A 27,924-nucleotide genomic window follows, 5' to 3' on the forward strand; every position below is an offset into this window, starting at 1 on the left:
TTTTTTTTTGCTTTTTGGGTCACACTTGGCGATGCACAGGGGTTACTCCTGGCGGTGCTCAGGGGACCATATGGGATGCTGGGAATCGAACCCGGGTCGGCTGTGTGCAAGGCAAACGCCCTACCCACTGTGCTATCACTCCAGCCCCCCCGTTCCCCATTTAAATCTTTTTTCTTCCTTTTTGGATCCCACCCAGCGATGCTCAGGGGTTCCTCCTGGCTCTGCACTCAGGAATCACTCCTGGCAGTGCTCGGAGGACCCTATGGGATGTTGGGAATCGAAGCTGGGGAGGCCGCGTGCAAGGCAAACGCCCTCCCTGCTGTGCTATCGCTCTAGCCCCCGACTCAGAGATCTTAAGCGGCACCAAGTTGGGCTCCTGGTGCTCCCAGGGCGACGGAAAGCATTTCTCATTTCTGAGCAGCCAAAGTCCTCACCTCACGGGGTGCATAAGGACAAGCACCGAGGGTTAGGATGACTGACCCTCATTGTTTGGGGTCTCCACAAACACATCATCCGTGATGGCAAATATCCCGATTGCTGTCAGAGGAACACTGGGGTCCTGACCTGAAAATAAAATCCAATAATTCCTGCTGACCTTAGAAGCAGCACATGGTCTGTTGGCTGATGTCCAGCGGCCTCTGCCGAGTCCGGGGGTGAATTATCTGAGCCATGGAGGAATACGAAATTAGTTCAGTGTTTAACTTGCAGTAGAACAACACCTTTGCTCTTCGTCATTTCCAGGCTGCAGTGAACAGGGCACCAGGAACCCCGAAATGAGCCAAGGACGGGAAGATTTACTTATTTATTAATTTTGCTTTTTGGGATCACATCTGGTGATGCAAAGGGGTTCCTCCCGGCTCTGCACTCAGGAATGACTCCTGGCGGTGCTCGGGGGACCCTATGGGATGCTGGGAATCGAACCTGGGTCGGCCGTGTGCAAGGCAAACGCCCTACCCGCTGTGCTATCACTCCAGCCCAGGACGGGAAAATTTATTCACTCAAACCTTCATCCCGTGGCAACCGGGGCTGGGACTTGTGCAGCAGGACAGGCTAGCCAGAGTCGCCCTCACAGAAGGTTCACATGGAGCCCGACAATGACGATTCGAACCAGTAGTTTGAAAGTTTAATGGTGGGGCTGGAGTGATAGTACAGAGGGGAGGGCGTTTGCCTTGCACGGGGCTGACCTGGGTTGGATTCTCGGCATCCCACATGATCCCCCGCCAGGAGTAATTCCTGAGTGCGTGAGCCAGGAGTAACCCCTGTGCATCTCCGGGTGTGACCTCCCCCCCCCAAAAAAAAGAAAGTACAGGAACATGTGTTGAGAGTTTTAGTGGCAAAGGTTGAAAATAAAAATTAATTCGGGGCACAGTCCAGAGATGAATTTGCATGCTATTTTCATGTGGTGTCTGTCAGGCTCTGGGGGTACCAGCTGGTGACCAGGAGTCCAGAGCAGGGGGCCAGGGGCCCCATGAGAAAGGACATTTTTCATTCCACACATTTTTCATACATCCCTTATATTTTCCTTTCTTTCATTCACAAATTCCAGCCCCACAGGGGGGGAATGCCCCCCCCAACACACACACACACACACACACCGTGTTCCTTGGGTTTGGTCTCTGAATGAGTGGCTCGGAGCACTGAGCATTTTGTGCATTTTGAGTTTTGCGTTTTATTTTTGGGGGTTCCTCCTAGTTCTGCGCTCAGGAATGACTCCTGGCGGGAGCCTGGGGGACCCTATGGGACGCTGGGAATCGAACCCGGGTCGGCCGCGTGCAAGGCCAACGCCCTCCCCGCCGTGCTATGGCTCGGGCCGGGCCCGGGAGCTTTGGGGGAGCAGCTGCCCCAGCCAAGCCGGGGGGACCCGCTTTGCAGCCACTTTGTTCTCGGCTCCCGGGCCCCGGGCCGCGGCGGGGTGGCAGCGCGCACGCGCGGGCCGGGCGGGGGCGTGGCCGGGCGGGGGCGTGGCCCGAGCCGGCCCCGCCCCCGGCCCGCTCCATCCGGGCACTGCCGAATTCGCCCGGCGCCGAGGCACAACTTTGCCGCGGCCCAGCGAGATCCAGGCGCGCGCCGGTGGAAATATAGTCCCTGGCGGCGGGGCGCGCGCGGGGGGCGGCGGGGGGCTCCCGGCGCCGGGCGGGGGGCCATGCGCCGGGCCGCGCCCGCAGCCCGGGCACCCGGCGCAACTTGCCGGGCGGCTTGAGGAGTTGGGGTCCCCCCGCGCGCCGGCCCCGGGCTGGGGAGTGGGCGCGCGTGCGTGGCCCCGCCAGCCCCCTGCCCCTGTCCCCGCCGGGGCCGCGGCCAAAGTGAGCGCAAGTGCGGCCAAGTGGCGGGATGGAGCTGCAGAGCCGGCCCGAGGCGCTCGCCCTGGAGCTGGCGCGCCCCCAGGTAGGCGCGCGGCGGGGGTCCCGGACGGACGCGAGAGCCCCGAGACCCCTGCCTCTGGGCAGGGTCTCCCACCTCTCCGGGGGCGCGGGGAGGATGGACACGCAGAGGCCCTCTCCCTGGGCTGGCCACCCACCCACCCCCGGGCAGTCCCGTCCAGTTTTTATTTTTGGGGGGGTGCGTCCCTGGTGGGCTGCGGGACCCAAGCGGGGCGCCTTCTGGTCCTCACGGGGGTGAGGGGCGCCCGGAGGGGGCCCCTGCCCGAGGCTGCCCGGCGCGCGCCCCGGCCCCCCGCCCCGCGCAGACCTGCACACTTTGCAAAAGTACTTTTGGCGATTGTTGCTCGGGCGCCGAGCGGGGTTGCAGGGTGCGCGCGCGCGCGCGTGTGTGCGCGCGTGTGTGCGCGTGTGTGCGCGCGTGTGTGTGTGTGTTGGGAGATTAGGACGCGACTTGAATATTTATGAGCTTTGCTCTACACGGACTCGCCGTGTTTACTTGGCTCTTTGTTCCTCCCCCCTCCCCCTGCACACATTCACACTCCTCGCACACGCACCCCGGCCTGCAAACTTGCACGGCTCGGGGCGCGCCGCCGGGTGGCCTCGGCCCCCGCCCCGCCCCGCGAGCTGCCCCGATGCGGCGGCAGCCACAGGTAAGCGGCCCGGCGGCGCGCGCGGGACGCGGCCCGGGAACTTGGGGGCGCAGGGCAGCCGGGCGCGGGGGGCGCCGGGGCTCCGGGGTGCGCTCGCCCTCCCCTCCCCTCCCCCGCGCCCTGAGCCGGCTCCCCCCGTGTTGTCCGCAGAACGGAGACCTCAGCAAGCTCCACGAACGGCAGCCCCGGATCGCGGCGCTCAGCGACAAACAAGTAAGCGGGCCGGAGCTGCGCCCCCAAACCCGGCTTGGGGGGAAGGTCGCCGGGTACTTTAGCAGCACCCTCAGAAGTGCCGGCCTGGGCGGGCGGCGCGCACCGGCTCCCCGGAACCTCCAAGTTACCCGCACCCCTTTCTTTCCTGGAGAGAAAGAGCCGCTGCTCCGAGGCCGAGGGGGGCTGAGGCCGAGGGGGCCCCTCGGGCCCCCCGCAGCCGCTCTCGGTCGAGGCTGCCCTTAAAAGGCCACCCGGAGCCCGGCGTCCTTTTGGAGGTGGTGGACCTGATTTTGGGACGGGCACCCTGCACCGGGCCGGGCGCCCCGCGGCTGGGGGTGCGGCAGGGGTCCCCGAGCTCCGGGGGAGCGAGTCCCGCGCTCGGCGCAGCCCCTCTGCAGCGCGCCCCTGCGCCCCTCTCCCCTCCCTCGTCACTCTTGCTTCCCGGGGCCCGGGGGACAGCAGCTCCGGGGGAACAAAAGAAAGGCGCCCCCGGGACCCCCAGCCTCGGCCTGCCCGAACTTTGGTCTCCGGACCCGAGGTGTCGGCGTCGCGCCGCGCGGGGAGCCCCTCTCGGGCGGGGGCCACGACTGCCTTCTCCCCCCCAACCCCCCAGTCCCGGCCTCCCCCGAGGTGGCGGGGAGGAAAAGTTGTCCATTGTGACTTAGTTGCGCTGAGCTCAGCGCCCGGGGTTTCAGCACCACGAACAGATGCCGCGGCCCGAGCGCGGCCCCGGCCCCTCCCCCGCCCTCGCCCCTCCCCCCGCCCCTCCCCCCCGGGCGCTCCCCCCACCGCGCCCGCACGCGCGCCCGCCCCTTCCCCAGCCGAGAACTTCGGGCGGCGCGGCCAATGGCTTGCTGGGGGGCCACGGGGGCGCCGGGGGGGGGGACGGGGCGCCCCCTCCCTCGGCCCCGCCCCCCGCGCCCCTCTCGCTCGTCAGTCCATCCATCCATCCATCCATCCATCCATCCATCCATCGCGCTTGCTCCGGAATGCCGCCGCCGTGGGTACCAAAGTTGGCGAGGGCGCACTCCCCCCCGCAGCGCCCCGCACCCCAGGGCCGGGCTTCAGGTCTGCCCTTCACCCGCCACGCACCCACCGCCCCAAAGAACCCCCAAAACTCCTGCTCCAAAGACCCCGCGCCGCCTCCCTGCAGGAATTTGTCGGAGTGTCAGTGTTGGGGGCGGGGCGGGAAAGCCCGGCACCCCGAGGACCCCCCCCACACACACACATCTTCATTCTCTTTCAAGTCTTCTAAAGTTAGAAAGTGGCGGGAGGCGGCCGTGCCCGGCCGGGGTGGGGGAGAGGGATCCCCGGGAGGCCCGGGTAGCGCCGCGCCGACCCCCACCGACCCCCGCGGACCCCCGGCCCGCGGCGCGCGCCCCCCATGCGCGAGTGGAAGCTTCCATTCCCGCCGGAGGGGGCCGCGCGCGGGGGAGGGGACCCGCCGGCATATTACCATTTTGATTGCTTTGACGCCGTTTTTTTTTTTTGGAGGGGGAGGGGCTGGCGGACCCTCTGCGCGAGCACAAAGATGCTTCGTCCCAGAAGCCGCCGCCGATCCAGTACTTTCTTCCAAGACGCAAAGGCCCCGAGCGGCACAGCCGGCCACAAAAAGCGCCGCGCACACCCGCGTTCCGGGGGGCCGGCGACGAAGCACCCCTCCCCCCCTCCTCCCCCGCGCGGGTGGGCGCCGAGGGTCGCGACGCCCTTGTCTGCCGCGGCAGATTGCGGGGAGCGCGGCTCGGGGAGGCTGCGCCTTGTTGGCGACAATGTATTTCTGTCGCCCTGCGCTCTGGCAACAGTTTCACAATTATTTGCGGGAGCGGCGGAGGTTGCTTCCGGTCTGCTTGTAACTGTTTCAAGGCTATTTGAATTTTGATGCTGGTGGTCAGTGAGTCGCGGTTTATTATCTGTCCTGCCGGAATGTCCTTGAGGCGGAGAAAAACACTTAAAAAAAAACAAACAAACAACAAAAAACCTGGTTTTCTCTCTCTTTGGAGCTCTCGCCCAGAAGCGCTGCCTTTTAAATTGGATCCCGGGCCGAGGAAGGGGGGCCCAGTTGCACCCCCCGTCTGCCGTCTTGTGTTTGTAAGGGAAGGAAAGAAAGACCGAGGGGAAACTTGTGTTCCCCGACCTTTTAAAAAACGTTTCTCTCTGAAATGACTTAACAATAACCGCCGGGAAGCCGGCGGGGCTGGCGGGCCGGCACTTGCCCTGTTCCGCCCGGCTTGTGAGTCCTTTGTGGCATTTTATGTAACAAGGGCTCGTAAAAAAAGAGGAGGGGAGGGGGCCGGCCGTGCTGGCGCATGCTAATAAAGAAAGCGGCCTCGTCTGCGCCGGGCCTGGCTCCCCGCGGACACCGAGGGGGCGGCCCGGGAAGGAAGGAGTTGCCTGGACTTGGCTGAGTTGGAGCGAAGGAAGAGTCGGGTGGTTCTGGGCCCCGTGGCCTGGACCGGCTGGTGGATTCCGGGCTGCACCTTCCGGTCCCGGAGGAACTGCTGGGGGGTCGGAGGGTACCCCCCAGCCCCAGCTCAGGTGGAGAAGGGAGAAGTGGGGTCCACATAAACTGAGTGTTTTGTTTGTTTTTTGTTTTTTGGTGGTGGGGGGGCCACATCTGTGCTGGCAGACGAGCTCCTGGGGAGGGCACTTATAGGGTGTCAGGGATTGAACCCCAGTTGGCTGATGCACGGCAAGCACATACCTGCTGTGTATCATCGCTCCAGCCTGTTTAGGGGAGTCTCTCGCTGGCCGTTGAGTGGTGCTGGGTGCTGTGCGTCTGGAGTCCTGGCCACGAGGGTGTTTGCGCTGGAGATGCACACTGGCTGATGGCCAGGAGAGTTGCTGGCCCAGGCGCTGTGGAGTGGAGCAGGACAGTGCTGGTTGGTCCCCGGCCATCGGTTTCCCGTGCCTACTTGGGGCCCTGGCATTAGGTCAGTTACTTGGAGGACGGTGCACTGGGCCAAGCTTAAAGATGTCTGGGGACTCAGGGCTCGTAGGTGGACGGGCCGGTGGTCAGAAGCGTGCAGACGTCACCTTCCCCCACCACTGGGGTTAGGGGAAAAGCCAGGGTTGGGGGGAGTGGTCAGCTTTGGTCTTGGAAAACCAAGTTCCATTTAAAAATAAATGACGGTGATGTGGGGGGGCCAGGCAGGAGTGTCGCCTCCCCGGAGTGGGTGGTCCGGCTGCAGGCTTGCGCTTTGGGGGGCCGGCAGACCCTCTTCTTTAGGGAGACGGGATGTGTGAAGATGTCTCGTCTCCATGAATTGCTCCATGAGTGACTTTGTGCCGTGAATTTGCAGCACAGGAGATGAGGCGATAAACGTGTCTGTCTGAATGCCAAGCCACAGACACTTCCATGTAAATAACAGCTTCGTACAGGCAACTCTGGGATTCTGGAAGTGGTGCCGGCACCCTGTGGAGCTGGACTTAGGGCAAGTTTGGCCTTGTCTGGGCTGGGGATGTGTGTGTGTGTGTGTGTGTGTGTGTGTGTGTGTGTGTACATACACATGTAGATATATGTGTGACTGCCTGTGTATAGGTGGAGGGAGCACCACAGAGGTGAGCCTGGGAGCACGTGTCCTGTCCCTGATGGAGGCTAAATTCCAAGGCGTTTGTTCTCAAGTAGCAGAAAAATCCGTCTCCTTGAAAGGTGTCGTTGGTGGCATCCGCCCGGGCCCTGCCGCTTGGTGATTCACTCTCCGTGGCCAGCCTCGCTGGGGTTCAGCTCTGAAAACATCCCCCCAGGGGCACCTCAGGCTGACCGGATGCCCTGGGTCTGGACCTTGCTGGGGTTTTGGTTCTGCGCTCTCTGCCCGAGTTGCTGCGTTTCCATTGCTTGGGCGGGAGTAGTCTGGGCCAATCCGGGTTTGAGCCCTGGGTACCGCATGAGCCCCTGACTCCCGCTGGGAGTGCTCCCTGAGGGGGCCCTGAGCACATTTGGGTGTGATTCCCCCCAAATGTCGTCATCTTGAGCTGGTCCCCCCCAATGTTCTGTCTCGTGCGTGCATTTCACACTGTCAGCTCCCTGGAGAGAGGGTTGGACCCCCCTGTGACTCGGGGTCTCTCTCCACCTGGCTGCAGGGTCGGGAAGTTGGCTCACTTTCGCCTGGGAGATCCTAGCTTGCTCCCCAGCACTGCCAAGTCCCGAGCACTGTTGGGAGCGACCCGGAGTCCTGAGCTGGGTGTAGACCCAGAGCACAGCCAGGGGTGTACCCGACCTGCGCGTAGTTCTAAGAGTTGGGTGTGCGTGACAGATTTTACACCAGCTGTGTACATTAATACGACTCTCTTGATTTTTTTTTTTTTTTGCTTCTTGGGTCACACCCAGTGATGCTCAGGGGTTCCTCAGGAATTACTCCTGCCGGTGCTTGGGGGACTATATGGGGTGTCAGGGATCGAACCCTGGTCAGCCGCGTGCAAGGCAAACGCCCTACTCGCTGTTCTGTCATTCTGGCCCCAATGCGACTCTTTTGATATCAATCATCTGATTTTATGAAACGTTTATCTGGTGTTCATAGAATTGTTTGCGGGTGTAGGATTAGGCTCCTGAAGCAAGAAGACAGATTATTTATTTATTTATTTTTTGCTTTTGGGTCACACCCAGCGATGCACAGGAGTTACTCCTGGCTCATGCACTCAGGAATTACCCTGGCGGTGCTCAGGGGACCATATGGGATGCTGGGACTCAAACTCTGGTCGGCCGCGTGCAAGGCAAACGCCCTACCCGCGGTGCTGTCACTCCAGCCCCAAGAAGACAGATTTTGGAGGAAGAAAAATCATTCCTGTGTCCCGCCCAAGGCCAGCCCTGCAGAGGAAGGTGCAGCCCAGGCCTCTGGGCTGTTTCTGTAGACTTAGGGGCAGAGAAAGAGCCCTTTGGTGCGTGCGGGGGGCCTCACCCAATGACAGACTCGTGATGTCACAAGCTGTGGCCACCCCCAGCAGAGTCGGGGGTCCTGGGTGTTCCTGGCATTCCTCGTGCTGGCGCTGGGGGCAGTGCCCAGGGGGCCTTTGGGTGTTGGGGACCAGACCCAGGCGCGTGAGCTCTGCCCCCCGAGCCCCCTCGGTGCCCTCCCCCAAGGCCATGGTGGAGAAGGTCCTCACCCTGCTGGCGGGGGCCGGGTGAGGGGGGCCACTGCACCCAGTGCTGATTCATGTTCGGGAACGGGGGCTTCTCTCGTGGGGGTTTTGTTCATTTGCTCTTGGGCCACCACCGTGAACATTTTCTGTCCCTTCGCCTCGGGAAGGTGCCAAGTGGTTTATTTCCCTGCAAGGGGGCTGTTGGCCCCAGAAGTTTGAGAGTCTCTGCCCTGCCTCCTCCAGGCCCAGAGAAGGGGTCCGATGGCTGGGCCGTGCCCACAGTCTTGGGGGTCCGTCCTCCTGACACACCCCTTCTCAGCGCTGTTCGTTGCGTTCTGTGCTGTCATCTCTGACCCCCCCACCCCCCCACCTCCCCGTCCTGCCATCCTGGTACCCACAGACTTAGCCCGAAACTCAGCGCTTCTGCCTGATCCGCGGGCTGCCGCCCTGTGACCTCAAGTCCACCCGCGTCTGCACGATTCCCAGGAACCCCCCCCCCCCAATGCCAGCGCCTGCCCGGGAGGGGCGTCAGGGGTAGCAGCTGGGCCCACACACGTAAGTGCAAGTCACGTCAGTGTCATCGATAGCCGCCCCCCCCCCCCGCACCCCATCTCCTCCGCTGCCCAGTTAAAGTTATTTTATTAATCGAGTTCTGCTGAGTGGGCTCCGACCGCGGATCTAATTATAAACCCGAGGGCCAGCGGCGGGGAGGAAGCCGGGTTCGAGGGAGGGGCGTGGCAGCGCGGTGCGAACGCTCCCGTAATGAGCTTCTTGGCACTGTGTCTTGGCGACACGTTCATTACATCCCAGTGCAGCCGGGCGGGCACAGCTCGGCGATTTCTCCCTGGCCCCCCGCCCCCCTGGGCTTCGGGGCCCCTCGCCTGCCGGTGGGCGGGTGGGGGCGGGGGCTCTGGGTATTTTTATCTGGATGTCTTTGCTGGAATGACTCTCATTTGGAGACGGCGGAAGTGGGGACATTTGCAAAGCTGTCACTGCAATCAGCAAGTCTGTATGTGGTGGGGCCCGGGGGAAGGTTCTAGATGAGGGGAGTGGAGGCGGAGACGCCCGTCCGGGACCCATCTGGGCCAGGCCGAACTTTCCCTGCTTCACGCCGGGCGGACCCTGCACCTGAGGGTGGGCTTGGCCGCCCCTGAGGCCAGAATCTCGCTGTCGAGGTGACCCTGTCTTGCTGCTCCCGGCCAAGGGGGCCTTGGGGCTCGCCACCCCGCGACTCAGCCTCTGCCGTGGCCCCCTTGGGTGGTGACACTCTTCACCCCCCTCCCCGACATCTCTGGGCGTGGAGCAGGCTTGGTGCTGCCCCCTCCATCCTAGGCCCTGGGCTCCCTTCTGGAAGCTTCTCTGCAGCAGAGCCGGACCGCTGACCCTGGGTGTGGACACTGGGAACCAGGCCCAGCTCCTGAGTTCGGGTCAGCGCGGGGCTCTCGAACCGCCGGGGGTTGGATCTGTCTGCGGGGTCCATGTTGGTCTTTGCCCCCACAGCCTGCCTGGGACCCTCCGGCGTCTTTCTCCCCGGCTCTGCCTCCGGCCTCCTTTCTGCTGCCTCCATCTGGAACCTTCAGCAGTTCCCAGTGACTCTTGGCCCAGCACCTGCCTTCCTGACCCTTACCACGGGTGTTGACTTGTTTAGCCTGAGCGGGAGGCCCTGGGCTGCCGTCTCCACGGCGGCCAGGGGGAGCCCGGGAGATGCCCCGGCCAGTGCTCCTGGCCCCGCTGCCCAGGGAGTGAAGCCCACAGGGACAGTGTCGGGCTGAGAGGCGTCCCTCGCCTGGCCTCCTGGACATGGAGTGGACACAGCTCCCAGATGTGCCACAGCCCGCAGGCGGGCCGGCTCTGCCCAGCATGTGTCCCTGCATGAGGACCCCGCCCTTCCCGGGCCTCCACACCCCACCCCCCTCAGCCCACACAGGCCTCTGGCTTCCTCGGGGCTGGGCTGGGGGGACGGGACAGTGATGGCAGGTGGCAGCGACCAGTGTTGGCCGTGATAAGTCAGTGCCGATGTGGCCGGGACAGAGGTCAGGACTGATGGTGTCGGTGAGGGGGAATGACATTGTGGTGGCATTGGCGACCTCCGGACACTTTGGCCTGGTGTGGCGCTGCCCCCGGTCACCCGCCCAACCCGCTCTGCTGTCCCGACAGGACAGTGGTTTGTGACTGCAGCTGACCTCAGCGGTGACCCCGAGCTCCCGAGGTGGCGGCTTGACTCCCAGCACTCCGGGCTGGACGGGCGCCGGGTATGACCCAAAACACAAACCAAAAATGACTGTTTTAGAGACCAGGAGGTGATGGGAGGGTCGGGGCACTTGCCTTGCATGCTCCTGACCCGGGTTCGATCCCCAGCACCGTGTGAGACCCTGAGCACCACCGGGTGCAGCCTTGGGGGGCCCAGTTGGCCAAGTGTGGCCAGGAGTGACTCCGAGCATCGCTTGAGACCCTTTCCCTGCAAAATGTCACAGGAACTGTCGCTGGTGAAGCATCCCCGTCCTTCCTGCCACCATGAGCTGTGGAGCAAGATGAGGTGCAGTGACATACACGGTCCCTGACGGGTGGGGGCACACGGGCCCCCCCTCACCGCGCTGAGACTGACAGTGACCCCATGGGCAGGACCCAAGCCGCACCCCTGGCCCTGGAGTGTGGAGGTTAGGCTGCCCCTGGGATCTGGAGCCCCACGGTGTGAGACTCAGGTCTGGGAGGGGTTGTTGGCTCGTCCCCGAGTGGGTGTCCCGGCTGAAGCTTCGCCTTGCGGGCACCAGGGGCCCGTGTGTCAGTGGCGTAGGGGCTCCGGGTGGAGACCAGGTGCCGTGATGGGGAGAAGGTGCTGCTCGTGGTGACGGGATGGGGAGTTTGTTCGTGCTGTCGAGGGGCTGGTGGTGGTGGTGTTGGTGATGATGATGTGGTAGTGATGGTGATGGTGGTGACGGTGACGGTGGTGGTGATGGTGGTGGTGGTGGTGGTGGGTGACGGTGGTGGTGACAGTGATGGTGTGATAATGGCATGGTGGTGGTGATGATGGCAGTAAGTTCTCTGGGAACCGCACGGATGGTTCTGGCCCTGGTGGCTGGAAGCGGGGGCTTGTTGAGGACGGTGGCCATGATGGCAGTTGTCCTGCCCTCCTAAGACAGGGACAAGTGGAGGCAGGGGCCAGGGACCCTTTCCAGCTTCCTCCTGGTGTGCCTCAGTTTCCCCACTCGTAGCAGGAGGAAGAGCTTTGTCAGCCCCACCTGTCCCGGGGGCCTTTTGACTCTCACCCTGCTCGTGGCTTCTGTCTGTCCAGGGGCAGTGATGAAGGGGGAGGGTCGAGCCAACGGCAGGCAGCGGGCCTTGTCCCCACAGCAGCCCCGTGTCACCAGCGGGAAAGGAGTGGCCGTTCTTTCTCTGCAGTTTGTTTTACTTTTTTTTTTCCTTTTTGGGTCACACCTGGCGATGCTCAGGGGTTGCTCTTGGCTCTGCACTCAGGAATGACTCCTGGCGGTGCTCAGGGGACCCTATGGGATGCTGGGAATCGAACCCGGGTCGGCCGCGTGCAAGGCAAACGCCCTCCCTGCTGTGCTACGGCTCTGGCCCCTCTGTAGTTTGTTTTAGGTGGAGTTTGAGAACTCTTGACGCGTTAAGAGACCGCAGGCCATGTCTGGGGGATGCGGCAACTTCGTGCCAGCCTGCTCTGGGCTTCTCCGGCCTGTCTGTGGGTGCCTGGGGGGCTCTGCATCTCCCTGAGCCCCCCAAGCATCCCAGCAGAAGCCTTTTCCCTCCCACCCGCGGTCACATGGTGCCCCCTCCCCGCCTGCCGAGTCTCCCAGCCCCGTGATAAAGAATCAACCTAATGACCTACTTAGAAACTAAGCATTGATTTCCAGATCCAAATCACAATTAATCTTATAAATGCCCTCTGTAAACTTCTTACAAATAATTGCCCCAAACACACACACAGACACACACACACAAAATCTGAAATTAATGAAAATCTGCAGTCTTACGGGACGCGGGATACTGAGCAGGGCTGCAGAGGGCGGGGCGGTGGTGAGGGCAGGTGTGTGTCCAGCCTCATCCCTGCCATGCCATGGCGCTGTCCAGCAGGGTGGCCATGGGGGACAGCGTGTCCGCGGCACCGGTGCTGGAGTGACCAGCCAAACTCAGCCTGCCTCAGCCCAGGTTCTGCAGAGTCGCTTGACCCGTTCCGACGCCCCTGCCCCCGGGCTCTGGAGCTGCCCAGTCCTTCCCCAGTTCCCAAGGCACAGGGGTGGGGTCTCGGGGAGCCCAAGAAAAAGCTGCCGGCCCAGGGCTGCCCCTGGGGGACCCACGTTTGAGTGGGGGAAAGTCCCAAGCTGGGGCCTGAGAGAGCACAGCGGGGAGGGTGTTTGCTTCCACTTGGCCGATGTGGGTTCGATCCCCGGCACTCCACTTGGTCCCCCAAGCCTGACAGGAGTGATTCCTGAGACTTAGAGCCACGAGTAACCCCTGAGCATCGCAGGGTGTGAACCTCAGAACAAAAGTGCCGAGTAGCTGGAGCGATAGTACAGCGGATGTGGGGGGTGTTTGCCTTGCACGCGGCCAACCCGGGTTCAATCCCCAGCATCCCGTAGGGTCCCCCAAGCACCGCCAGGAGTGATTCCTGAGTGCCGAGCCGGGAGGAACCCCTGAGCATCGCTGGGTGTGACCCAAAAAGTGGAAAAACAAAATAACCTTCCCCAAGGGGCTGGAGCGATAGTCCAGCGGGTGGGGTGGGCGTTTGCCTTGCACATGGCCGACCCAGGTTCGGTTCCCAGCATCCCATAGGGTCCCCCGAGCACCACCAGGAGTGATTCCTGAGTGCAGAGCCAGGAGGGACCCCTGAGCACAGCCCGGAGTGACCCAAAAAGAAAAGAAAGGAAAACAAAACAAAAACAATAAAACACCCAAAGTGCTGACAAGCCCTGCTCGCCCCGTCCCTGTTCCTGCCTGTTCCTCCCCCCTCCCCTGTCCCCCCTCTGCTCCCTCCCCTCTGTCACCCCTACTTACAGTCTGACTGGCGGAGACTGGCGCCTCAGATGCCCCAAACACCTCTGCACCCCGTCTCCAGGGCAAGAACACGGGGCAAGGACCAGGCTCAACTGTGGTTTCTCACCCGCTCGGCAGAGGGGCTGGAGCCATAGCACAGTGGGGAGGGCGTTTGCTTTGTACACGGCCAACCCAGGTTCAATTCCCGGCATCCCACATGGTCCCCTGAGTATGGCCCGGAGTAATTCCTGAGTGCAGAGCCAGGAGGAACCCCTGAGCATCGCCGGGTGTGACCCAAAAAGAAAAAAAAAGTAAAACAGACTGCAGAGAAAGCCACATGGCAAAGTGGCAGGATTTGATTAGCAAGTCGAAATGTATTAGCCGAAAGACAAATGGTATTACACTTAGTGGCAATTAGCAGTGCTGATGGCGGGGAGGGTGTGTGTGTGTGTGTGGGGGGGGGTGGATGCGGTTTCCCCACCCCAAGTTGCGTCCAGGAGGGGATGTCGGGGGTCCTCCGGGAGATACTCCTGGCTCTGTGCTCATTGGCCCCTTGCTGGGTCCCTGGGCTTCGGTCCAGCCTGGATGTTTGGAATTTGTGGTGGTTTGGGGGTCTGGGGCCTGGCCTGGGGGGGACCCGGATCTCCAGCCTGCTGGACACTGGGGGCAGCACAGTAAGTCCTTTGTGCCCCCTTGGACGGTCCGACCCAGCTGGACGTTCCCTGTGGGCGCTCCTGCCCGGGCCTGGGGCACCTTGGTGGGGGCCGGTGCTGCCGGCCTCACCCCCTCCAGAGGAGACACTGGGTTTCTGATGGCATCTTACATATTTGGGGAGGGGTCTCTGAGCTGTGCCCTAGCTGCTCAGACCCGACTAAACAGTGCTCATGCCTGGTGGTGTGGGGCTGGGGTCTCTGTGGTGCTGAGGACCCTACCAAGGCCGAGGCAACCAGCGAGTGTTTCTCCATGGCGGTCTGACACAGGAGTTCACCGGGACCCCCTGATCTGGTTCCCCACCTGAGCTCTGCCAGGATCGACCCCCTGCCCGACAGACAAACTAGGAGGAACCCTGAGCGCTGCCTGTGGCCCCCAAACCAAAAGCCCAGTTAAACAGCGATTGTCGTTCTGTCTCAGGGTTTGGGCCACACCTGGCGGTGCTGGGGGAGGCACCCGAGGGCCTGGAGGGGGGACCCTGGTGGGCTGTGTGCTGTCTGTGGCCCCGAGGCCGCGGTGCTGGAGTCTTCAGAGACGGGGCCTGGTCCCCCGGAGCCACGGAGAGGGCAGTGCCCGGGCACTCAGGTCTTCTCTGCCCTTTTCCCCCTAAAGTTTGGGAATTCAGCAGGTTTTGGCAGAAATCCCTCCAGATTTAGTTAAAATTTCGGAATTTCAAAATTGCGCGGCCACTACTGCAGCCACGCAACATCATATGTTATTCATAACCAGCAATAGAACACAAATTGTCTACTGTTGCCTTTTCAGCAGATCTGAGTGTTGGGGTAAAATCTCAAATAATAATGGTGGGTCTGGTGTCGAAATATTGAATGTGATCAAAGTAGAGAGAGAGTAATGTGGAAATCATCTGCCCCACAGGTAGGGGGAGGGTGTGGGATGAGGGTATACTGGGGCTTTGGGAGTTGGAGAATGGGCACTGGTGAAGGTACGGGTGTTTCATTGTATGACCGAGACTTAAACCCGAAACCTTTGTAACTGCTCTCAGGGTGATTCCATAAATAAAATTATAAAAAATGAAAAAAAAAAAGTAAGGTGGAGTTCATGCCCAATTCAGTCAGCTAATCAGTGGCTGAATAAAGCAGTACTCCTACATGGAAAAAAAAATAATAAAGTTTGGGTGTTAACGGGATCAGGTCTGAGAGCAAAGCAGAACTGTGCAGCGCCCCCTCCTGGCCCGCAGGGGAACACGGCTTCCGGTACTTGGCTCAGCACCCTGGACAGCGCCCGCCTGTCCCTTGGGGGGCCACCGGGGGCGGCTCCCACTTAGAGACCCGGGTCAGGATCCTGCTCTAGGGAAGAGACCCGGGTTCGAGTTCTGTCCAGGGATAGGAGCAGGGCTTCTTCCTGGCTCTGTGGTCGGGGGATCACCCCTGGCGAGGCTGTGGCGGCCGGTCTTCAACGGCGTCACCGTCCCCTTGCCCTGCAGGGCTGAGTCTTCCTGGCCACCACGGGCCTCATGGACCCTGCGTCCATCCTGGCACGTGGACAGGGTGGCCGTGGGCGTCCCCGGCTCGGAGACTGATGAACTTGGCGGCAGTTTCCCTGCTAGTGTTTCTCTTCTCCTGGGGGAGGCGTGTGGTGGGTGTCAGAGGCGGGGGCTGGTTCTTCCCACCTTGGCTGAGGAGCGAGGAAGTGGGGGCCGGGGCAGGCCGGGATGGGTGCTCTGTAAGACGCATCCTAGGGTGCTCTGTTTTTATTTATTTATTTATTTTGTCACACCTGGTGATGCATAGGGGTTCCTCCTGGCTCTGCCCTCAGGAATGACTCCTGACGGTGCTTGGGGGACCCTATGGGATGCTGGGAATCGAACCCGGGTCAGCTGCATGCGAGGCAAACTCCCTACCCACTGTGCTATCACTCTAGCCCCCCTCACGCGTGAATTCAGTCACTTTTTCACACCGGGGGCTGCTGATGGGCTTGGAAGCGCCGAGTCGCTGTTGGTGTCTGGGGTCTCCTCGGTCAGTCTGGGGCAGCGGCTGTGCGCCCCCCTGCCCCCCACCCTGGCTGTGCCCGACCCCCTCCTTCGTTCCCGGGGGCTCTGCGTGGGAAACTGCCTTTGACCTGCACGCCCTTTCCCCCCTGCCCAAGTGCTTCTTGCTGTCTGTCCACCGCCTGGTCATCTCCTGACATTAGCGTGGCCCTAGTGACGGGCTCAGAGGCCGTCTCTGCCGCTGTTAACCCCCCGAGCAGAAAGGTCCCCCCTCGCCGGGAACTGTCTCCGAGCTTGAGAATTAAAGGTCTGTATGGACGAGAGCGTCCACTCAGGACGCAAGGGGGGGCGCGGTGGAGGAGCCGCGGCCCCCCGAAGCAGTCGGGGAGGGACCCCATTCCCCGCTCTGAGCCCCAGGACTTGGGGTGCTGCCCAGCGATGGCCCCATGTTCTGGTGGTCTCTGAGCAGGCCTGGCCCACGTGAGGGCCTTCTGATGAGCGGTCAGCCAGGGGTTGGCGTCCCATGCACGGGCCCTGTGGTCACCTGCTTTCTGGGTGGGTGCTGTTGCTTTGCTGTTCTCTTGGCATGGGGGAGGGTCACACGTGGCGGGGCTCAGGTTACCTGGTTCTGCACTCAGAGGGTCTCTCCTGGCCGGGCTCAGGGACTCCAGGGCGCTGGGGGTGGAACTGTGTCAGCCGCGGGCACACACATGTGTTAGCCACGGTGCATCTCTCTGGCCCTGTAGTTTCTCTGGTCCACGCCTACTGGGGTGCCCCCCCGCCCCGTGGGACTCAGGCCCGGCAGTGCCACCCCACATCAGCTGCCACCCTGCGCCCGGCTGGAGGTGTTGGAGGTGCCACTGCCCCAGTGCCAGGAAGAACTCAGAGTCCCCTAGAAAGGAAGGTGCAGCCCATGGGTGGAGCGACTGTGAGGCCCAGCAGCCCAGGCGCAGAGAAGCCCAAAAGGGAATGGGTGCGTGTGACATGTGACGCCCACACCGACAGCTCGACCCCCCCCAGACCCTCAGCTCTCTCCTTCACACCCCCAGCTCGGACGGCTCCTCCCTCTGACCCCTGGGGGTGTTTCGTGGTCAGCTTCAGGTGGTCTGGACTGTATTTCGTGGTCTACTCAGGTGTTTCGTGGTCTGGATAGGTATTTCGTGGTCGGCTCAGGTGTTTTGTGGTCTGGACAGGTGTTCCGTGGTCTGGACAGATGTTTTGTGGTTGGTTCAGGAGTTTCATGGTCTGGACAGGTATTTCATGGTCTACTCAGGAGTTTCGTGGTCTGGACAGGTGTTTTGTGGTCAGGTCAGGTGTTTCGTGGTCCGGATAGGTATTTTGTGGTCTAGATTGGTGTTCCATGTCTGGACTGTATTTCGTGGTCTGCTCAGGGTTTTCGTGGTCTGGACAGGATCGCGGTGATGCAGACAGGCGAGCCTGGTGCGTTGGTATGAGACTCGGCGTGTTGCTCATAACTCAGTGCTCGCCTGTTGGAAATCAGCATTTTGCGTCCTGGCCGTTGAGTTCCGGGAGTTTCCATCCATTCTCTGCTCTGAGCCATCTCCACCACCGTTCTCTGGACCTTCCCAACCGGGGGCTTACATCCCTCTCCGCCCGCTTTGTTTGCTGCTCCTGCATAGCCCAGACTCCCGGTGTGTGAGATTCTGGCTGCCGTGGCCGACTCCTCCCATTCTCGTCTCTAAGCTTCTTCACGTGAAGCTTTTCTGCTTAGCTCCAGAGCCCGGGAGTCTGGTGACTGACCCGTGAGTTCGTGGGAAGTTGAAACTCTGGCGTGAGCCGAAGTCCCGCCTACGTGCACAGTCGGAAAACGACTGAGAAAGGACAGGACAGCGGGTGGGGTGCTCCCTTTCGTCCTGGCACCCCGTCCAGCCCCCTGAGCCCCACCAGGGCTGGTCCCGAGTTCAGAGGCAGGAGGAAGCCCTGGGTCCCGCTGATTGGGCTCTGGACAAAGCAATTCAAATAAAGCGTTAGGAATGTGGGTGGGCAACAGGCCGTCGCCTTCCTGCCGCTCTTCCTCTTGAGTTTCCAGCATGTCTGGCGTGAGCGTCTGTGACTTTTGCGATTCCAAAGTGCACCAGCACCAGCGGGACTGGAAAGCGGGGGTCAGGGGTCGGGCCGGAGGAGGCTCTGGGTTCCGCGCGCGAGAGAGATGGCACAAAGTGGCAGCAGGAGCTCCCGCCCTCACCCGCTCTCTCCCCCAGGCTCTGGGAACCGTCTCGGCCGTGCCCGGCGTGGGCCTCCCCGTCAGCTCCCTGCAGCGGTTGGCCGGGCACGGAGCGGCAGTGCTACCTCAGGTGAGCCGTGCGCCGTCAGTCTGTCCCCAGCCCCCGGGCACCCAGGGGGGTGAGGGCAGAGCGGACGTCCTGCCAGGTAGCGGCTGCCCAGGGTGTGGCAGTGAGCAGGTCCTGCCGCATTGTGTGATGCCACCCCCAGACAGCCGGGCATGGTTCGGGGCTGGGGGTCACCAGGGACCCACCTCGGGGCCTTGTGCCTGTCAGACCCACAGTGCAGTGCTCAGCGGTGCATCCATCCTGACCCGGGTTTGCCTTTTTGTTTGATCCGGACACAGAGACACTGGCCCGGAGGATCGATCATCTGGTGGGGGGGGGGGGGGGGCGGGAGACCCCACACACAGACCCCCAGGCCAGGGCTCCCACTTCCCCTTTCGGGTCAGACTCTCCGGGTGTGTGTGAGTCAGCACCTCCAGATGCACACACACGTACACCCCGCCTCGCAGCACACGCTTCTGCACACGTGTGTCCATGTTTGCACACACATGGCGAAGCAGACACTCCCGTGTGCGCAGGAAGAACCCGCAGAACCGCTCCCTACCCAGGGGCCCTGCCTCTCCCTCCCTCCTTCCCTCCGGCGGGCGAGTCTTGGGGTGCCCGGGGGTCTGGCTTGGTCCCTCTCACGCCCCCCACCGTGCCCCTGGTGCTCACCCCGCCGATCCCTGTGTCTCTGACCCTCCCCAGGTCAGGCCAAAGACTCTGATCCCGGACAGCCTCCCCGTGGCGCCGGGCCGCGAGCGGCCCCCCAAGCAGCCCCCGGCGTTCCCCAAGGGCACCGTGGTCAGCATCAAGAACCCCAGCCCCGCCCTCCCCACTGCCAACAACACCGTGAGCCATGGGTCGGCGCCCGCCGGGCAGCCCCAGGCCCTCGCCGAGCCCGCGGCCGTCGGCTGTCCCCTGAGTGGCGCCGGGGTGGCCTACGCCATCATCTCCAGCACCCCCAGCAATGCCGCCGCCGCCGCCGTGGCCCCCGGCTCCGCCGTGGCCGTGCTCAGAGACGGCCTCAAAGTGCAGCCGCTTCTCATCAGCACCGACAGCAAGGTGAGGGGCCGGGCGGGGCGGGCACCGAGTGGGCACGAACGAGGGCACCGAGTGGGCATGAACCAGGGCACCGAGTGGGCCCTGGTGGATGCGTCCGTGCAGGATGAGCTCGAGGCAGTGCGGGCTAGGGAGGCAGGAGGGCATGCAGGTCACTGGCTTTGCACCCGCTCAAACCGGGTTCGGTCCCCGGACCCCCATACCGGGTGAGCACAGAGCCAGGAGTCAGCCCTGAGCATCACCGGGTGTGGCCCCAGAACTGTGGCAGAGGGCCTTAGCGGGGCTGCCCTGAGGACACCCCCCAGCCCAGTGAGCCCCCGACTCTGCAGGACGGCTGTGGGGGTCTGGTCCAAAGCACACTGACCAGCTGGAGAAGAAAGACTCGCTCTGGCTCATTCACTCCGGCCTGATCAGCTCCCCCCGCTCCCCGCCCTCCCTCCCCGCCTTCCCCCTGCCAATATTGGGGGTATCGGCCTTCCCCTCTGCCCCCCACTGGTGCTCACCAGGAAGTGCTCCTCGGAGCTGGCACCACCAGCCCCTGCGTGGCGTGTGACCTTCTTATTGGGGATGGCATGTTTCTGGGTGTTGCTCTCAAGCGCCCCCTTCCAACTGAGGGGAGACCCCCCCTTGGCCGGGGTTCTCAGGGCCTAGAGGCCCTTGTGCTGTGGAGCATGGCAGAGTGGGGTCCCGGGACGGGCGGGGTCCAGCAGGGCGTCCCAGCCCCCCGCGGGTTGTCCTGGAAATGTGTCTTGTCCAGGGATGGAGCCGTGGCACAGGCTCGCCACGGAGCCTGAGTACCAAGCTTGCCCGTGGATTCTTCTAGAACTCTCTCCTCTCCTGTGGGGCTCGAGGGAGGGGATTTTTTTCCCCTCCGCTATTTCTCCTTGGATTCGTGTCTTCCTGCCATGAATACAAAACGGGGCATTTCGTTTCCGCTTAGCGCTCTGGGGTTTTGACACACAGAACTGCGCAGGGCTTTCTCTCAGGCCGGCGGCGGCAGGGCTGGATCCTGTTTTCTTCCCCTGCTGCGAGCCCCCCCTCTCCCCCTGTCTTGCAGGAGGGAGGGAGGCCCAGCCAGCACGGCCGGCCGGCGCTGGACAGTGGGCCTGTCCCGCTTGACCAGGAGGGACCTGTGCCCAGAGGGAGGGACCCAGGCTCTCGGAGCACCCAGCTTGCTGATTTCAATTTATTTTATTTTGTTTTATTTTTTTGCTTTTTGGGTCACACTCGGCAATGCTCAGGGGTTCCTCCTGGCTCTGCACTCAGGAATCACCCCTGGCGGTGCTCGGGGGACCCTATGGGATGCTGGGAATCGAACTTGGGTCGGCCGCGTGCAAGGCAAACGCCTTCACCACTGTGCTATCGCTCCAGCCCTCATTTTGAATTTTTCCTTTTTTGTCTCGGAGCCACTCAGCGCTCCTTCCCCGCTGTGTCCCGGACCCCTCCAAGGGGCTGAGGACAGGACAGGGGTCAGCCACGTGCTTCCAGCTGGGGCTCCGTACCCCTGCCCTGGTCCACCGACTTGCTGATGCTTCTTGTGGCCACTGGGCCGTTTGGTCAGTCTAAGGGACAGCAGGGCCACCCGTGAACTTGCGGTCTAGCACACACGAGGCCGGGGGCCCTCTCATCTGCCCCTGACCCTGGGGTCACCGGCTCTGACCTCAGACCCTTCCCTGGCGCCCGGAGCCCCAGACCCTGGCTCAGAGCCAGTGGCCATGGGAATGGGGGGGAAGCAGAGGGGCCAGGCAGTGTGGGCAGATGGGTGGACAGGAGGGACACCCGCCTCAGATCCCTGACCTGAGGGCTCCAGGCCTGAGTCCTCCTGGCCTCAGTTTCCCTGACTTAGGGCCGAGGACACAGTGACCCATTGTCGTGGGGGGGGGTTCTCTGCGGGCAATGAGGGGCAGGTGGGGGGCGTGCCCGCTACTGAGGGACCCACGGCCCCCCGCCCCTCAGCCCTCCCACGGGCCAGGCAGCAGGAGGGGTGGAGGGCGCCGGCTGGCCCCGCCCAGCTGCCCCTCGCGCCTGCAGGTCATCATTCTCCAGCCTCAAGTGCAGACGCAACCCGAGGGCTCAGCCCAGCCCCGGCCGCCCTCCGACGAGCCACCCCAGGGAGCCCCGGATGAGCAGCCCCCGGGCCAGGAGACCCCCGAGGTAGGTGAGCGCGGGGGTGGGCTGGGTGCCCCCAGACCCGGCCCCGGCCCAGCGAGGCCCGTTCCCGGCAGTGCGAGGGGGTCGTCTCTCCTCTCTGAGCGTGGGGAGCGGCGACCCCAGGACTCTGGGCAGTGGGAGGACAGTGAGGACGCACTCAGGGTCCCCGATGCAGGGGGAGGAGCCTCTTGGACCCAGGGTCCAGGGTGTCTGGGGGGGCCTGGCCCAGGGCCCCTGCATGCAGACGGCGCGGGGGCTGTAGAATGTTCTGGAACGGGAGGGTGACCCCACCGTTGTCCTGTCACTGACCCAAACACCTGCAGGCGTTGGAACCCAGGTCTCCAGCAGCCGTGGCCCTAGCCTTGGCCAGAGACGGTCAGGCCCGCTGCGGGTGCCCTGCACGCCCGGGCCTGCCCCACCCCTGCCCTGGACGCACGGAGCCCCCTCCCAGCCCAGGCGGACTCACCCCTGCCCCTGTGACCCCTCCCAGCCCAGACCGGACTCACCCCTGCCCTCCTGCCGGGTTCCGCCCACGCCCTTCACATTCTGTAAAGGTTTTCTGGGCAGATTGGCTTTGTTCGTGAAGTTAATTATTGTGCATGTCTGCAATTAGTGTAATTACATATCTCCGCATAATTAGCGTGAATATGTGTAGTGGTTTCCATAGGACTCAATTACAGTGAGTTCAAGTTCAGGTGGAAAAGTCCTCAGGAAAGTTTCTTTTAGAAGTGGGCTGGAGGGCTCCCCGGCCACTTTTTTTTTCTTTTTTTTGCTTTTTGGGTCACACCCGGTGATGCTCAGGGGTTCCTCCTGGCTCTGCACTCAGGAATTATTCCTGGCGGTGCTCGGGGCGGGGGGGGGACCCTATGGGATGCTGGGAATCGAACCCGGGTCAACCGCGTGCAAGGCAAACGCCCTCCCCGCTGTGCTCTCTCCAGCACCCCCGCCACTTTTAATAGTAACAGCAAGGACGGTGCTTGCCTTGCACGGGGCCGACCTGGGTTCGATTCCCAGCATCCCATAACGTCCCCGAGCACCGCCAGGAGGGATTCCTGAGTGCAGAACCAGGAGTAACCCCTGAGCATCACTGGTTGTGCCCCCGCCCCCGCCCCCCAAAAAGTGGGCTGGGTTCTGAGGAGATGCTGCAGAGGAAAAAAGACACTCGTGTGCATGAGGTCCCCGGTGCTACATGAGGTCCCTGGGGCGCCTCTGGGTGCAGCTGAAAAAAACCCAAAGAATAACCAGGTCAAACAGAAGAGGGCCAGGGGCCGGGGAGGTGGCTCAGTGGTCTGGGCCCCGCGAGCAGCGGAGCTTGACCCTGCGAGCAACGGAGCAGGGTGGCAGGGATTGATGTGCCCTCTGAGAGTCCTGCCTCCCCCACCCCGGTCCGGGCTGATCCGGCGAGCTCTAGAAGGTTCCAGAGTCACCCTCCCTCGCCCGGAACCTTCTGCAGAGCCCCCAGCAGATGCGGTCTGGGGGGGCGTGGGGTGGTGACGCTTCCACTTTCCCCCCCAGAAACTCGCCTTCATGGTGGCGCTAGGCCTGGTCACGACGGAGCACCTGGAAGGTGAGGCTCAGGGGGGCCCCGGGGGCCTGCCTGCCCGGAGACGCTGCCCGCTGGACACAGGCCGGGGCCGCAGGGCGGGGCAGGAAGACCCCGAAACCCTCCCTCCGTGCCTTGCAGAGATTCAGAGCAAACGTCAAGAGCGTAAGAGGAGAAGCACAGCCAACCCGGCCTACAGCGGCCTCCTGGAGACAGAGGTGCGGCGGGAGGGGCGGGCACCGGGCGGGCAGGGTGGGCCCGGAGTGGGGGGGGGGCAGCGGCCACTGTGCGGGGCAGGGCGGGCCCAGGAATGGGGGGAGGTCGTAGTCTCCTGGGTCAGGCCCAGTGCAGGGTTGGGGGAGAGTTGCTGGGCCCGAGGGGAGGGTCCTCCGAGCCCCCGAATCAGAGGAGAGCGGGCTCCCCTGACCCCAGACCCGCCAGCCCCCCAGCTCCAGGGGTCAGGAAGATGCCCCTCTTCCTGCCGCTAGGACACGGTCACCCTGACCGGCATTCTGAATCCTTATGGACTGGAACCAGAGCTCAGCAGGTGGGGATGGGGGGGGCAGCGGGGAGGAGCCCCCCCACCCTGGGTGATGGCCCTGGCTGCCGCCCTCAGGACGCTGCCAGCTCTGGTCTGTGGCGGTCGCCAGCACATGCGTCCTGGCTGGGGTGTGTGTGGGCGACACCTAGCCATGCCCGGCGTCTCGGAGGGGGCAGGCCCGGAGCACACTCGGGGCCCAGCGGCTCTGCCTGGCTTTCTGTCCCCGCAGAGGAAGCGGCTGGCGCCCGGCTGCCTTGGCACCCCGCTGTCCCTCACAGCCAGAGGTAAGTGGCGCCCGGCCTCACGCCAGCCTCCGACGCAGGGGCGTGATGGGTCAAGGGTGACCAGGCTCCGGCTGCTCCCCCTCCCGCACCTCCCTGGCTGCCCGCAGAGCCCTGCCCTCAGCCCCCCGCCACCCACACCCCTCAGCACGACCCTGGGCAGTGAGGACCCTGCAGAGAGCACAGCTGAGCGCACTGGGTTGTTGGTCTAATGCAGAAGGGTCGTTCTTATTGAGTGACCGGAGGGCATGGGGGAGGGGGCTGCAGGAGAGACCACGGGCCCTCCGGCGGGGGACGCGCCCGAGCACTTCGGGAGGAGTCTTCCTGCAGCTCTGCCGGTGGGTTTCTCTGGAGTTTTGCTGTTCCAAGTTAGTCTGGGAGTCACCGGGGATCGCCGTGCTGCGGGTCTCACCTTGGCATGGCATGTGAGGTGACGGTGATTGCCAGCGTGGCGGGTGACCCCCCTGTCCTGGAGCCCTCGTGGGCACAGGGCCCCCCGTCCTGCCTGCGCGGCCTCTTGGCGCCCACTAATGCTCTCTGCCCTTCCTCCCTGTGCCAGCCAATGAGGAGCCCTGCTGGAAGGTAGGTTCCGCCCCCGCAGGGGGCTGACCCACAGGGAGCCCTGACCTGGGCAGCCCTGCCCAGCCGGAGGACACGGCCCAGCAGGGCTCCCGGGCTCTGCCCGCCTCCTGCCAAACCCTCTCTGGCTGGCCGCCAGGTCACCCTCAGGACCTGCATGACCCGCCCCTCCCCGTCCCCCCATTCCCCGGGCTCGGGTGCTGCTGGGCTCCGTGAGTCTCCGGCTGTCCCCAGACCTGCTGGGACTCGGGTCTGCCTGGTGCAGGGGCCTCTGACCCTGTGCCCAGGGGCAGCTGCTGCACCCCAGCCTCCGGCCGGCCCCGTGGCCCCAGAGCTGCCAGGAAACAGGAGGACGGGGCATAGCTGCCGGACCCCCTCCCTGGCCGCTGACCACCCGCTGCTCCCCCTTCCAGAGTGAACTCGCCCACGATGAGCACTGTGCTGTGTGCAAGCGAGGGGCCGACCTCCAGCCGTGCAGCACCTGCCCGGGGTCCTACCACCTCAGTTGCCTGGAGCCCCCCGTCAGGACTGGGCCCAAGGGGCTGTGGAAGTGCCCCAAGTGCCAGCAGAAGGTGGGGGGCTGGGGGGGCGGGCGGGCGCTCCTGACCCCAAGGCCCTGCTGACAGCGACCCCGTCCCCGGCCTGTCCACTGACCCCGTCCCCCGCCTGTCCGCTGACCCCGTCCCCCGCCTGTCCGCTGACCCTCTCCCCCGCCTGTCCGCTGACCCCCTCCCCTGCCTATCCGCTGACCCCGTCCCCGGCCTGTCCGCTGACCCCGTCCCCGGCCTGTCCGCTGACCCCGTCCCCGGCCTGTCCACTGACCCCGTCCCCCGCCTGTCCGCTGACCCCATCCCCCGCCTGTCCGCTGACCCCGTCCCCCGCCTGTCCGCTGACCCCGTCCCCCGCCTGTCCGCTGACCCCGTCCCCGGCCTGTCCGCTGACCCTCTCCCCTGCCTGTCCGCTGACCCCCTCCCCCGCCTGTCTGCTGACCCCGTCCCTGGCCTGTCCGCTGACCCCCTCCTCGGCTTGTCCGCTGACCCCGTCCCCGGCCTGTCCGCTGACCCCGTCCCCGCAGGCCTTAAAGGACGAGGGCGTGCCCTGGAGCGGGATGCTGGCCGCCGTGCACTCCTACGTCACCCACAAGACAGGTGAGGGCCGCCGGGCGGGCAGCACCTCCCTCCCCGGCTGCACGCCTAGGGGACCCCCCAGAGCCCGGGCGCTGCTCACGCCCCTCCCCACCGCCCCTCTCTCCCAGTCAAAGAAGAGGAGAAGCAGAAGCTGCTGCAGAGGGGTGGTGAGCTGCACGCCGAGCGCCAGCAGCTGGAGGCGCGAGACCGGCGCCTGGCCTCGGCCGTGAAGGTGCGCAGGGCGGGGGGCCGGGGGCGGGGGGCGCAGGGGAGCCAGCTCGGGAGTTGCCTCTGCCTCTGCCCAGCATGCAGGGCTGGGCCTTGAGGTCACAAGTCCCGGGGAGGGGCGGTGATGCTGAGAGAGAGAGAAGAGAGAGAGAGAGAGAAAGACAGACAGAGACAGATCGTGATGAGACGAGGCGTTATACGCCCTCTGAGGGTGCGAGGTGGCGGTGAGGGTGACTTTTTTTTCCTTCTTGGGTCACACCCGGCATTGCACAGGGGTTCCTCCTGGCTCATGCGCTCAGGAATTACTCCTGGCGGTGCTCGGGGGACCATATGGGATGCTGGGAATCGAACCCGGGTTTGGCCGCGTGCAAGGCAAACGCCCGACCCGCTGTGCTATTGCTCCAGCCCTGAGGGTGACGATTAGAGAGGGTGACGGTGACGGTGCCTGTGACGGTGTAGGAGATGGCGGGTGACAGTGATGGTGCCTGGGATGGGGTAGTCGAGGCGAGGTGTGATGGTTACGGTGTGTCATGGTGACAGTGTGACGGTGTAGTAGAGACGGGGTATGAAAGTAACGGTGACAGTGATGTAGAGATGGGGGTGACGGTGATGGTGTGACAGGGTAGTAGATACGGGGTGTGACGTGATGGCGCTGACGGTGGTGATCAGAGCTGCCGGCGCTGCTGGTGGCCATGGTCGTCTCGGTGACCCTGATGGTCCTGGCAGTGACATTGCTGACGGTGCTGATTGGGGACGGTGCCCATGTGGGGACGTGTGCAGGCGGGGTGGCGGGGGTGGGAGGACTGTGGGTGAATCTCCACGCTCCCCGCGACCCCCCCCCCAAGGGCTCTGCTCCCTACCCGCTCTCCGCTCTGACGACCTCTCTCCGGCTGTGCAGTGAACTGTGTCTGGCCTTGCTGGCCGCTCTGGGTGAGGGCATCCGGCACAGGTGGGTGACCACTGGGCCGCCCAGCCTCTGTGTGCTGAGCTTCTCCTGCGGGCCGAGGGCAGTGCGAGGCCTGGGTGGCACCTGAGGTCTGAGTTCTGTTCTCGGGGTGGCTGCACTCGAACCCGTTCTCCCCCCCTCCCAGAAATGCCTGGAACTGAAGAGCAGCCTGCTGGCCCGGCAGCGGGGGGCCCAGTCCACCCTGGGCCGCCTGCGTGCGCTCCTGCGGCTGATCCGGGGCACCGTGACCAGTGCCAGCCCCGCCCCACTGCTGCCCACGGCCTGGACCAAGCCGGCCACGCTGCCTGTGCACTCAGTCCTACCGCACCCCCCGGGCCACAACTGATGCCCCGGAAAGCCACTGGGACGCTCGGCACCAGGCCCGGGGGTCCCGTCCGCCTTAACTCAGAAATGCTGTGAATTCCAGACACGAACTGCCGCTGGCCGGCCGGGGCGCGGGAGGTGGGCTCGGGGGCCCGGGGAGGGCGCCCCTGAGGGAGCAAGGCCCCCCCCCCCCCCGCCAGGTGCCGGCCAGAGCTGCGGGCAGCAGTCTGGGCCCCGCCGGTCAGTATTAGGGGCCGCGGCCCCGTCGCTGGGAAGGGCCCCCACGCCCCTGCACTCGGAACCTCGCCCCCTCTCCTCGCGGAGCCGAGGACGTTCCATCCCCCCACCCCACTGTTGCCAGTGCAGACACGAAGCCAAAAACGACCTTTTCCCTTTTTGCGTGGCGTTTGGGTTCCGGGAGGGGCCCGCGGCCGGGGGTGCTGCTGGCCTGGCCGTTGCCCGCCCAGAGTGGTCCCTGCGCAGGGGTGAGGGGGACCCTCCCCTTTGCGGGGGGATTGCTGCCAAACTGGAGGGAACCACTTTTTTTTTTCTTTTAAAGAACTGGAGTGCAGATGGGAAGGAGTGGGCGGGGGTGGGGAGACAGGACGCCTGTGATCCCCGAGACCCCCCCTCCCCCAGAGAGACCAAGCCAACCTGTCCAGAGCCCCCCTGCCCCCAGCTCATCCTAGCCACCAGCATCCCGAGCTCCCAGGGACTTAGCACAACAGGATCTCCGCATCCGACCCCCGCCCCGACTTCCCCGCCTATCACATGGTGCCGAATTGCATAGAACACACGTGTGTGTCGCGGGCTCCCGCCCCACACGCAGACAGGTCAGAGGGAGGAGGTGGGCGGGCCCCCCTGCAGCCCCGGGCCCTCACGC

At 64.0% G+C, this 27,924-nt stretch overlaps 1 protein-coding gene across 2 annotated transcripts; it reads left to right on the forward strand.

The window, feature by feature from the left end:
• Window positions 1-2,142: 2,142 nt before the first annotated feature.
• On the forward strand, window positions 2,143-27,211 carry PHF21B (PHD finger protein 21B). 2 transcript variants are annotated; one of them, XM_056107007.1, is made up of 13 exons: window positions 2,143-2,385; window positions 3,182-3,244; window positions 18,194-18,286; window positions 18,968-19,324; window positions 21,353-21,475; window positions 22,988-23,039; window positions 23,157-23,233; window positions 23,786-23,840; window positions 24,397-24,419; window positions 24,830-24,988; window positions 25,492-25,564; window positions 25,672-25,775; window positions 26,863-27,211. In XM_056107007.1, the coding sequence occupies exons 1-13, from the start codon at window positions 2,332-2,334 to the stop codon at window positions 27,061-27,063; spliced, it is 1,434 nt and encodes a 477-aa protein (XP_055962982.1). In that variant the 5' UTR covers window positions 2,143-2,331; the 3' UTR covers window positions 27,064-27,211. The 2 variants fall into 2 exon arrangements, with proteins under 2 accessions (XP_055962982.1, XP_055962981.1); XM_056107006.1 differs by lacking the exon at window positions 2,143-2,385 and adding an exon at window positions 2,824-3,031.
• The last annotated feature ends 713 nt before the right edge of the window (window positions 27,212-27,924 follow it).

The sequence above is a fragment of the Sorex fumeus genome, unplaced genomic scaffold (genome assembly GCF_029834395.1).
Source record: "Sorex fumeus unplaced genomic scaffold, SorFum_2.1 ptg000153l, whole genome shotgun sequence".
NCBI lineage: Eukaryota > Metazoa > Chordata > Mammalia > Eulipotyphla > Soricidae > Sorex > Sorex fumeus.